At 54.8% G+C, this 12,349-nt stretch overlaps 1 protein-coding gene and 1 non-coding gene across 3 annotated transcripts in view; both read right to left on the bottom strand.

Moving 5' to 3' along the window:
* VAC14 (VAC14 component of PIKFYVE complex) overlaps positions 1-12,349 on the bottom strand; it is a 160,664-nt gene that overhangs the window by 120,583 nt on the left and 27,732 nt on the right. For both annotated transcript variants that reach the window (XM_075008450.1, XM_075008451.1), the window contains exons 9-10: positions 11,909-12,058; positions 3,906-3,966 (exon numbers count right to left, since the gene is read on the bottom strand). In XM_075008450.1, coding sequence (XP_074864551.1) covers positions 3,906-3,966; positions 11,909-12,058 — 211 coding nt within the window. The remainder of the gene's footprint in view (positions 1-3,905; positions 3,967-11,908; positions 12,059-12,349) is intronic.
* Positions 6,077-6,147, bottom strand: TRNAG-GCC (transfer RNA glycine (anticodon GCC)). Its single transcript has one exon. It is a non-coding gene; the product is annotated as a tRNA-Gly (tRNA).

The following is a 12,349-nucleotide window of genomic DNA, read 5'->3' on the forward strand; positions in this document are numbered from 1 at the left end:
CCCCCAACACAAGGAGATGGGCACACCCAGTGGGGGGAAGGAGCAGAACAGAGCGTTTCGTTGCTGCTGCGTGCCAAGGCTACGGTCACCGAAGAGAGAGCTCTGCTTCTCCCCTGCTTACCAGGCTGCCAGTAACTGCTGGGAAAGCAGAACAGCCTGACTAGCCTGCAAGCAGAAGGCAGCAGCATACAGAGCTCTACGTGCAAGAGAAGAAAACGCCTGAGGGAAGATGTTGTATTAAGGTTATAACACCAGTTACTGCTGAACTGGCTTTACCCGGGGCCTCAGTTTCCCCGGTGCATGCCAGGAATCGGCCACCTCATCCGTTTGTACGTACGTCCTTCACCATTTGTTGGGCACCTGAGGCAAGCCGGACACACCAGTTCCAGGTCCCTGTAAGCATCTAGAGGGGCAAATCCAAGTTGCTCTGCTCCTCTGCAATCTCCGGTCACCTTTTAACCTCAGGAAGTGGAATTTCAGGAAGGAATTGCTGTCATGGGTCAGCCCGTCAAACCTGGGACGGTATCCCGTCTCCAGCAGGAACGCCCGACACTCCCAAGGAAGGTGGAACATTCCAGGACTGGCCCTAGAGTGAGTAGTTAACACTCTGCAGGGTAAATTAGCTTATCTAGTGCCAAAGCTGCCCAACACTTGCTACACACCCCAGCCTGAAGCCTTTGGGAGAGGCTGCAGGATCTCTCCTCTCTGAGCACATCAGATGTGGCTTTGTCCGCAAATCTCTACAGCGGAGAGCCACCCTCAAGGTTTCAGTCCCTGGCTTCAAGGCACGCAATACCCAGGGTGCTGAAAACTCCCAGACAGAGAACAGTCACCATCTCCGCTCCTCTGGGACAACAGAGCATCCTGGCACAGGGAAGGCACTCATCTGTGTGGGAGTGAACAGAATGTGGGGGTCAGTCCCAGACCATAGATCAGACTCCTCCAGGAATAAAGCACCATCTGACACCTCCCCACCTGACACTGCAATGCAACCTGCCTTCTCAACCAACAGCAGCACAGACACCTGAAAACATGCAAAACGCACCACTGCGCACCCAAGTCTCCCTGGGGCAGAGGAGGAGGGCAAGAGCAAACCCATAGGACACACAGTCCTATCACTGAATGCCTGAACCTGCAGCACTCAGCTCCGAGGAGGAAACGTTGGGATACAAAACTCGGTAGAACAGAACAGCATTTCAGAGAGACGCCCGGAAGAGCGTAGCTGGAAGTCTGGAATGGGAGAGGCTTGTTCAACCATGCCATCCGCCTGCCTGCGTGGCTCTGCATCCCTTTGCAAAGCTCTTCGGCGCGAGGGCTAAGGCTATAGATCCACGAGCATCAATGCAACCCCACCTCACGTGACGAGATTGTTCACAGGGGCTAAGAGAGGGGAGGCGCCTTGGATATCAGCCTCTCTCCAAGCCAGATGGAGAGCAAACAGCAGCACTTCCCGTCCACCTGCTGACGTGGTCCGTTTCCTAGCGGACAAAGGTCTATACAAGAACCACCAGCACCACCACCAGCTGGACTTTTGGTCTGGAGGAGCACAGAGGCCTCTGGCATGCACACTCTGACCAAGGCCTGCATCCATCTCTCCACAAAATGGCTAGGGTACAAGGGCAGAGTATGAGAGAACTTGCCCCAGCACCACCACGCCCAGTGGACAGAGGGTGCTCACTTCCCATGGCCCACCACATTTCATCCACACTGGTTATTTAAAAAAAAAAAAAAAAAAAAAACGCTCTTGAGAAACCAGCTTTGCAGACTGTCAGCCTGGCTCTGCTCCAATGGGCTCTGAAGTGATAGGTCATTAAACAGATTCTAGTTAACATCTTAAGGGTAACATCTGCTCATGAAACCTGCATTAACTGACTAGCTCTGCTACTGATCACAGAGTGAACTTAAACAAGCCACGTAACCTTGCCGTGCATCCGTTCCCCTTCCTGTCGATTTCGGCTGTAAAAGCTTCGCAGCCCAGACCACCTCTGATCACAGCAGCTAAGAGGACGAGTTTCTGATATCAGTCAGGCTTTGGATCCTACCATCGTGCCAGTCATGAAAGCGTCCTTATCGCTAAGCTGGTGTATTTGCCAGGCCATTGCCTCGTCAGTTTCTGGGCTGTGTTACATACATGGTAGCAGATATGACCCCGAGCTGCACATACCGACATTCCCTTCACCTTAAGCAGGTGTCAGTGATTTCTATGCAGCACTTATGGATAAGAACATGGACAAGTGTCTATGGACTCTGACCTAGGGCTGAAGAGGCTTGGTGGTCAGGCTCAGAGGCAGGTGGAGTTACCCATGAGATGGGGCTGCAGTTTGATTTTGTGCCTTTAACCTCGTCACGGTGCAAGGACGTGTTCACGCTGGGGCTGCGGTGACACTCGGTGGCGTGCGGGTGGCACTGCAGCCTCTTGTGCAGGCAAAAGAGGAAGACCTCAGACAACGCGGAGAAGATCTACTGAGACAAAGCCAACAACGGGGCACTCCCGGGGTCGCCCCGAGACAGAGCGAAGTGGAGGAGACTTGCAGATGACCTGTGCTCCAGAGCATAAGGGTTTAAGTCAAGTCCCAAGCATGGAACATCGCCTTCCATTAAGCTCTGCATGACCGAGGTCAGCCAGTGTGGAGCTGGCAGTACACCCAAACGGGCCCCCAGTGGGGAGCTCCTGTAACTGCACCCCAACTCTGCAGAACACAGACCAAACATCAGGCTACTCCCTCTCCAGGTACCCTGGCTGGGGCCAATAAGCCAGAAGACTCCTAGCCAGGCACACGGGGCTAGGTCTAAACTTACTGCACCCCATCTCTTCCTCTGGGAGGTGGTCGGCAAACGAGGCCTGACGCCTCTCCTTTTCGGTAGTCGGTTTTTTCCGTGGGGGGGGGGGGGGAGTGAGCAGGGAAGGCTGGGACAGGTGGGTCGCAGATCTGCCCCTGGAGCGCATGAAGTGCTGATTCCTTCACCCCTTGCAGCAAATGCCTGCCTCCCACAGGCCCACCCCTCCTCCCTTGGGCACGCCAAGCTCTCAGGAGGCCTTGCCTTGGGGGCCCCCCCAAGGAGGGCTTCTGGAGTCTGTAAGAGCAAAGGCATGCAAGCAGTGGCTGGATCCAGAAACTCCCTGGCCAAGCCTCTCTCCAACGGTCCTGCCAGCCCACCTCTACTGGTCCTGCAGCCCCACTGCAGCGTTGCCAGTTCTCCTCCACCCTGAAGCATCCTACACGTGGAACAGTTAATTCCTCCACTCTCCTCTGTGCTAATTAGGTCTCCCTCGGAGCACAGTCTTCAGTTGTGGGCCCCACATTTCAGGGAAGATGGGGAGAAATTGGCGAGGGTCCAGAGAAGAGCAACTAAAACCACTGAAGGGCTAGAGAACATGAGCTACGAGAGAAGATTAAAAGAAGTGGGCTTGTTTAGTGTGGAGAAGAGAAGGCTGAGAGGAGACTTGATGGCGGCGTTCATGTACTTAGAAGGGCGTTACACAGAAGAGGAGAAAAATTACTCTCCTCGGCCTTTGAGGACAGGACAAGAAGCAATGGTGTTAAATGGCACCAAGGCAGGATTAGGCTGAGTATTAGGAAAAATGTGCCAGCTGCCAAGGTGGTTAAATGCTGGAATGAATTGCCTGGGGCGGTTGTGGAATCGCCATCACTGGATATTTAAGAACAGGTTAGACAAATATCTAACCAGGGTTAGAGGTGGTGTGTGGCCCCGCATGAGGGCAGGGGACTGGACCTGATGACCTCTTTGGGGTCCCTTCCAGTGCTAGAGTTCTACGATTCCGGGAGCCGCATCTAGACCCTCATCCCTGCAGAGACTCTCCCCCGTCTCAACAGAAAGTGAAGGAAGGTGTCCCTGACCCGCCTCCCACCCACACCATTTTCAAGCCATGGCCGTTACTTTACCTGCCTACATTGAAGACGTGGGCACCGCTGAGGTTAGAATCGCTGGAGGCGTCCAGGCAGACTGGAGAAAGATCAGAGACCGGAGTTAGTGTGGGGGCCCCCCGCAGGAGCAGGTCGAGACGGCAGCCCCCTACTCCTCCCCCCGGGGCTGGAGAAGGCTGCAGGGCCCTGTAGAACTGCGCAATGAGAACAGCTGTTTGGACCTTCAGAAGTTCTCATCTCAGGTCCAGCACCGCACTGCAGCAGGCACTTTACAAGGGAAGGGGCCCATGTTTAACAGGATCTCTCCCGTGGTCCCAGTGCCCTGTGCTGAAAGGCGGCGGCCACATGGACACCTTAACTAGGACAAGCACAAGCTACAGCCCTCCAAGGCCACCTAGTATCTCCCTGTGACTTCCCCACATGAGCCCACCTTTCCGCCCCCTTTAGCCTGCACAGAGGCTGGGCCCAGCCAGGCCTGCACTCTGGCTTCCCAACTGCAGCGGGAGAAATTCCAACCTGACCCCAAAGTGAAGTCCATGGAACTGAACTAGACTGATCTGTGCCCTGCCCACTCCAGAAGCCTCAATTAACCAGCCAGGGACTGACTGATGCACCCGAGAATGGATATGATGAATCACAGTACAACTAGTAACTGGGCCAGGTGTCCCATCGCAAAGCCCCTCACCCCATCCAGGACTGACCAGCAGGGCTCCCTGTAAGCTGACCACTTGGACAGCCACTCAAGAGAGATTCATATCCTGCCCAGCTGATTAGCAGAACGCCCACAGCTGGGTTTTTGTTTCTACTTGTGGTGCACATCTGTGCATGCAGGGTGAAAAATTTATTCCATGCAAGGATGGACCAGATTAGAGGGAATATTGCTGAGCAGCCCTCCTCTGACAAGCAAGGAAAGCACGAATGCCATGCACACCGACTTGCTCTGACCCAGAGTCGGACCCATCTGGCTCAGGGAACAGGCATGAACGGACAGTTCTTGAAACTAGAAAGGGCGCGATCCATAGTCTATGCAGACTGAAGGATGCCTACTACTACTACTGGTCTGTGAGAGAACAGGCCCCCCTGCAGCAGGCCTCTTAACGCAGCACATCCCACTAAGAAGGGCACTGCCTTTTCAACCACGTAATAGGAAGTGCGTCTTCCCTGCCATTCCTAAGCACCTGGCTGCTCCCTGGATTCCACCCCAGCTTTGCAATTCCTTAGACTAGAAGATGCTGGTTACATCATGAAAACCGGATCCTGGCCCCAGGCTACCTCTCCCTGGCCTGAACCGACTGTACAAGATGTTCAGCCTGCTCCTGCTCAGCTGTGTCGCTGGTGAGCAGCTCGCAGGCAGACTCTGCAGCGCCCAAGCCAGCACCCTGCAGGAGGGGGAGCCGTACTTACTCGCCCATGGTTAGTTACCAAGGGCTGGCAGCCTGTCAAGCAGCAAACCTGCCTGAAAAGCTCAGGCTCGGGAGAGCTGGCTGGGGCTGGGCATATCCCGCCGCAGTCCCACCCGCTGCAGAGAGGGACTGGCTTGCATTTCAAATGGCTGCTCTGGCACTGGCCAGGAATCGAACTCCAGCAGCCTCCTTGGCAAGCGAGAAATCCCGCACCGAGCCACCGACCTCCAGGAAAAGGCTGGAGCATTCGTTAAAGGCCTGAGCCCTGGTCTACATGGACCATTTAGAGGGGCCCAGCTATGGCATTTGCGGGTGTAAAAAATTTGTACTCAAGCGCTATAGGTAAGTCAGCCTGACCCCACCCCCGCTGGAGGTCAGCACAACAATTCTTCTGGGCGCTTTGCTGGAGTAGCACAGCCCCCGGCAAACTTCTACAGCCCCCATCACAAAGCCACGTCCCGGGATCCCCTGACCTTGGGAGTGCTAGTCCCAGAACACTGCAGCTGCTACATCAGCAGCTGACCGGAGACATGCCAGGTTATTAAACAGCCCTGGCTGAGAGGTTCCCCATCTGGGTAAGGTGGGATCTAGTGAGAACACAGCAACATTAGAGCAAACAAGTGTCATGGGAGTTTTATTATTGAACGCACCTCTCGCAGTGGTGCTAGAAATCTGATCTAAAAGGCTTTATAATAGATTAATCAGTCCCCTGGAAAGGACTAGCTAGGACAGAGGAGTAGCCTGAGGCATAACAATAATCTAAATTTAAAAAAAGTACCATGCTCTTGCATTGGCCGGGAATCGAACCCGGGCCTCCCGCGTGGCAGGCGAGAATTCTACCACTGAACCACCAATGCTACAGCTGCAAAAACTTGCTCCTCCAGCTGTTTGTTCAGGCTGCACAGATGGTGCTCATCATAAGCCATCCAGTTACAGCCCTGCTTTTGGAACACGTCATTCTGGCCTCGCACCGCTTAACCCTTGCACCGTAAGTCATGGAAGCAAGAGAACTCCTGGGCTCTTCATTTTTATTGGAGGGGAGTTATTTCACTTCCCTGCAGGCCATTTGCAGAAGCACTCCGCTCGCACAAGGACACGGGTGGCTGAACGCTTCTGGCTGCCTACGCCAAGAGCGGGGAAGGAAGGGTGGTACTGTAATGCATCTGAGGAACACGTCTTGCAGAATGGTTCCGAGAAGGCGGCGAGTGACTGTCTCTTCCGACTGGTTGCTGAGATCCATTCCATTCCATTTAGGTGATGTCCAAGTCCCGCCCGAGGAGGAGGTTACGGGTGGGTACGAGACAGGTCTATAAAATCATGACTGGTGTGGAAAAAGTGAATAAGAAAAGTTATTTACTTGTTCCCATAACAAAAAAAAAAAAAAAAAAAAAAAAAAAAAATCGGGGTCGCCAAAGAAATTAATAGGTAGCGGGTTCAAAATCAAAGGAAGGTTTTGTTCACGCAGCGCACGATGGGCCTGTGGAACTCCCCGTCAGAGGAGGTTGTGGAGACCAGGACTTTAACAGGGCTCAGAAAAGAGCTAGCTCAATTCACGCAGGTTACGGTCCATCCATGGCTGTTAGCCAGCCTGGGGAGGAATGGGGTCCCTGCCTCTGTCTGTCAGAAGCTGGGAATGGGTACCAGGCGAGGGATCACTTGACGACTACCTGTCGTGTTCACTCCCTTTGGGGCCCCTGGCAGACAGGATATAGGGATCCAGGGACCCAGTGTGGCCATTCGTACCTTCCTATGAGGTGCTGGGAGCATTGAATTGCTGACCGGATTACGGCCACACCAAACACTGCATCCTCCCTGGCTCAGGGCCCAATGGCGCAACGCGAGGTGAAGCCTGGACGGATGACCAAGTGACCACCCTGCTGATCTCTGGCAGAGGGACACGCGTGAGAGCAGCAGCTGACGAGCCTCGTGCTCAGGCAGGGCGCACTGCCAGAGGCAGCGGGTGCTCCGCCATAGCGCACTGATGCCGACCGTGAGCCAGGAGGAAATAGGCTCCAGTGAGACTGGCAGCTCTTTCGGCGTTACACCACGGCTATGAACGGCCGCGCTGACTTCCAAAAGGCCCTGGGCTGGTCAGTGCCCATCCGACGTCAAAGCAGTGCAGCCTCCGCTCCCGCAAGCTCCTGCAGGGTTTTGGATAGTAAACGGTCAGGAAGACGACAGCGCCACCAGCAATTGAGCTGACAGGGCCAACAATGTGAGGCATCAATGCTGGTGCAGCCAGGCTACTGCCATCAGGATGATGTCTGCTTGTCCTGGAGAACCCCGAGGAACATCTTGTGTCCCAGCAAGATAGCATGACTGCACACAGCAGGTTCAGCAAGGTCAGGAAAGAATCCACCAGTGACCCCAGGCTGTGCATCCTGAAGAACAGAACTGGGGGCACTTCCCGTTGCCACGGATCACAGAGACTGATCAGGAGAAACCTCCGCCTCTGGAGCAGCACATGGAGGACGCCTGGACGAATCAACCATTCCTCGGCAAAGAGCTGCCTGCTGAGGAGATTTGCAGCTGGTTCTGGGGGACCCCTGCTAGGTACAATGCCTCTAGATGGATCAAGTGGGCTCTGCATCACTTCCAGAACCAAGAAACTTGCTGGTGGAGAGGCGATGACTGGGCTCTGCCTTGCTTGCTGGCATAAAATATGGTGGCCATGTGGTTCACTCATCATGACCAGGACACACTGATTGCAGAGAAAAAGGCAGAAATGCCTGGCGTGCGAGATGGACTGCCCCGAGTTCGTGGACATCGATATGGAATAACTCCTTTTTCCCCAGCGTCCGGGTTGTCCGATCTTTAAGGTGCATAGCCCAGTCCAAAGTGGATGAGTCTGACTAGACGGGTCGTGAGCTGATGTGGATGGGAAGGAACCCCCAGCCATCGCTTTCTGAGGGTCTACCCACCAACAAAGTCTCAAGGGTGTGACACCACCCTAACGACACTGTCACAATTCAGCCGGCGTCCTCACGTGGCCCAGGAACTTGAGGCACCGCCTGGCTGTGGGGAAACTGGAGAGAGACTGGATCAATCACGACAGGGACATAAACAGCAGTTCTGGCAGGAAGGCCCGAGCTTGAGAGGCACCGCGGAGAGCTCCTGTGAATTCTACCCTGAGCAGGGATGAGAACCAATTGTGGAGGTTGATCAGCAGTCCCAGACACGTTAGCAAGGACTGGGTCAGGCGAGCATGAGCTGCTGCTGGCAAGACTGACCTCTGAGGAGCAAATGAGCCAGGTATGAGTAAACCCGAAGGCAACGGCGACAGAGGAAGGCTGGCATCCCTGCCATTCACTGGATGAAGACACAGGGCACCAAAGACAGCCCAAAAGGAGGGCTGTGAATTGGTAGCTAACACTGTTGACTGCTGGGTTAGCTTGACAGCTAGGTGAAGGCATGCACCCTTCATTTCGAGGGTGGCGTACCAATCCCCTGGATCCCAGGAGGGAATGACGGAGGTCAGGGAGACCATGAGGAACTTGTGGTTGAAACCAAACTGGAGTTCTCTGATGTCCAAGATGGGCCAAAGGCTCCACCCCATCGCTTTGAGGATAAGGAAGAAATGGGAGTAGAATGCCTGTGAGCTCCTGAGGAATCGCCTCACTGCCGCTAAGGCTAGGAGCACCTGCACCTCCTGCAGAGAGAAGGCTTAGAGGGGTGGGACGAGCAGAATGGGATAGACTATCCATTTCCACCATGCAGAGGACCTAACAGTCTGAAGTAATCCTGGGCAACGCCCAGTGGAAACGGAACAGATGACTGAGGAACGGAGTGGAGAGACCATGAGAGCAGCTGGTCCTCTGCCCTCAGGAGAACCTTCAAACGGCCTGACTGAGGGCGAGACAACTTCTGCCTAGTGTCTCTCAGCCGGCATCGAGGACAGTCCAGCCTGGCTGCAAAGAGTAGGATCTGTGGGCCACTTGGGTCACCAGGGTGTGCATGACCAAGCATTTCATGGTATTCCTGGAGCCCACAAAGCTGTGCAAATGTGAGTTGGTCTGCTCTGCAAAGAGATCCATACCATTGAATGGAAGGTCCTGGATGGCCTGCTGGACCTCCAACAGAAGATTGGAGGGCTGAAGCCAGACTTTGCAATGCATTGTGATCCCCAAGAAGATTCTGCTGCATCCAGGGATGCCTCAAAGGAGGTGTGAGCCTTGCCAACTGAGACCATGGCGGCAAAGTCATTGCAAAATTCCAGGGGCAGGAGTTGTGGATATCCCCCGAGTCTCCACTGCCAGAAGCCTGGAGTGGACAACAGGGAACTGACCACTTGAAGCTTACCTGCTTGGTTCGTTTCCTGCAGACACCTGGTGCTGGCCACTGTCAGAAGACAGGAGGCTGGGCTGTCTGGACGCTTGGTCTGACCCATTCTGGCCATTCCTCTTCTTACAAGTGGTCCAGGGAAAGGCGATCAGGCAGCTCTGCCTCCCCACAGCAGTCTTGCACCCCCGAGAAGCCCCAACACCTGGCTTGCAGCTTCTGCCCACTTCTGTTGCTGCCCTGCCTGCAGGCTCCCCTCTCCGAATGCAGTGCCAGGATCCCGGCTGGGGATTTGTCGCTGCACAGGGACGCAGGTGTATCAGTCCATTACTCCCCTGTGGCAGTGGTCTCCTGTCCCACGCAGTTTCGAGCATCTGCTGGCACGCAAGCCACATCCCTGTGCCGCAGCCCCACAAACCTGCCTTGGGCCAGAGCCTCTCTTCCAAAAGCAACTGTCAATAAACAACACTGCAAGCAAGCGGCAGATAGGCTCTGAGCAAAATGCTACTATTACCCAGGATGCACCGTCACAGCTACATTAGCGCTTGTTCCCATTAAAAAGTGCCATACCCAGGGGCCTGCAAAAGGCCCTACGTGAGGCTGGAGATGATGGCCGATGCCTATTCAGAAAGGAGAAAACAGGCAGTGTGCGGCAGGTGAAACAGGACACTGCCAGCCTGAGACCTAGCCAGTTTCTGAAGCAGTAAGAGGAGTTTCAGGCGTTGCCGTCTGCCCTCGAAGCCCCTGGCACTTTACCGTCTTGTTTTCTTACCTCCACAGCTGCTGTGCAAGAGAAACTCACACAAAAACGACACAAGGCAGCCATGACATGGACTAGACTGCGAGCCCTCTGGAGCATAGACTGTTCTGTATTTGTACAGGGCCTTGCACAATACAACCCAGGTCTGAAAGGAGCTCCTGGGCCCTACCACATGACACATGCACACAGTGCTATCAAGTGCAAAAAGGAAACTGAAGACAAGCCCCATAATTTACAGTGATCTTGGGTTTTACAGATAGTAAAAGACACAGTCCCTCCACTTGGGTTGCACTGGCGCTTGAGTGAGGTCGTCACGCTTCTCGTCGATCCCAAAGAGCCACACTTACAGGGACCTAAGCCAAAGGCAGGAGCCGTTTCCCTAAGCTATGTTAATCATGCAGTGACTTAACCCAGCAACAGGAGGAAGGAAAAAATCAACCTCAAACTACAGCTTCCACAGAACCACTGCCCTGCAGCCATTTGACTTTAGACTAAGCAAGGGATAGGCTGAGGATAGGTTGTGATGGAGTGGGGGGAGTGCATGTGAGAGACTCAGGCTGGATGTGTGTGAGACGAGCAGAGCAGCTCCCAGAGGCTAAGGATGACCCTGGGGCTATAACCCAGGCTGGCAGGTAACACCTCTGCCCTGAACAAAGAGGAGGGAGGAGCCGAGCTGGTTTTGAATCAGAGGGGGCAGTTAGAAGCTGGAGGAGAGAGGGAGCTGGAAGGCAGCCAGCTGGGCGAGGGGGAAGCTACACCCCAGAGGGGCACCCCTCGGGCTCCTCTTCCCAGGACGGGTTGGAATGACTGTCTCTGACTGCTGAACTGACTCTTCTGTAAGAACCTGGGCCTCTGTCGGCTAATAAACTTCCTGTTCTACCTGCTGAGTGAGAGGCACTCCTGCCTGCGGACGGGGTGCAGTGCTCGGGGACCCCTGAGCGCCATCACAAAGGTCGTGCCAAGATACAACACTCCAGGTTTCCTACGATTTAATAATACAGGCGCACACAGGCAGAGCTCCTCTTACAATTGAGCCTGACATGCAGAGGAACGTGGAAACCCCACAGGCCTCGAGGGCTGTAGCTATGTGACCCAGCCCCCAGTGCAAAAAAGGTGTTTCTACACCAGACGGCAAACCCCGTCTGCCAGCACAGGCTCGGTCTACACTAGATGGTTATGCCAACAGAGCCATGCCAGAATAGTCCCTGTGGTGTAGACACAGCCTCTGGCTCCAATCAGGACGTGCCGCTACACAGTGCTGGGTGCGGTGCAAACAAGAGGCAGACCAGAGAGTCTCTCTCGCCTGAAGACACAGCTGAGAAATAGGATTTGAAGTGCAAAGGGAACCCAACATTTCTGAAGCCGGGTGGGGTCGGGGTGGGGGGGGTGATTCCGATGGACCGATCTGCCCACACACGAAGCTAATAAGAGGGTCCCACATTGCACCTCACAGGTGCTTTGCCCATTAGCTCTCCAAGGCCTTGACCGGAAGGTATCTCAACGGGCAGCCCTGGGACATGCAGGTGAAGCTCCAGCAGGTGGGTGCCGCCCCGACAAAGCCAAGACGACCAGAGACTCACCGCTGGAGGTGCCCTCCGGCTGGGAGAGACCCTCCTCCTTGGGTTCTGTCTGGAGGTTGAGGGACGGCTTGCCCTCATCTGTTTCGTCATCTTCTGGGGTGACCAGCTTCATCAGGCTCTGATTGCAGACGTTAGCCACCTCCTTAATGCCTGGGCAGAGTGGATGTAAGGAACCCTCCACTGCAAGACACTTGGACAAGGAGGGACCCAGAAGAACACCTCACAGCCATTCCCACCCCCTCTCGTCCTGTCCTGCCATTACAGCATCCCCATAAGCTACACCTTCTGACAGCTGCCCCTCATTACCCCCCCCATGTCCCTTTTTGGGCAAGAGAGCCAGTTACTTCCTTGCGTCCCACCCCAGCCACCCCTGATGCCAAGGAGGTACCTTGACAAGGGTGTGCAGTTGGAAGCGGCTGCTCAGGTGACTGGCAGCGCCTT

Source organism: Carettochelys insculpta, chromosome 14 (assembly GCF_033958435.1).
Source record: "Carettochelys insculpta isolate YL-2023 chromosome 14, ASM3395843v1, whole genome shotgun sequence".
Classification (NCBI taxonomy): Eukaryota; Metazoa; Chordata; order Testudines; family Carettochelyidae; genus Carettochelys; species Carettochelys insculpta.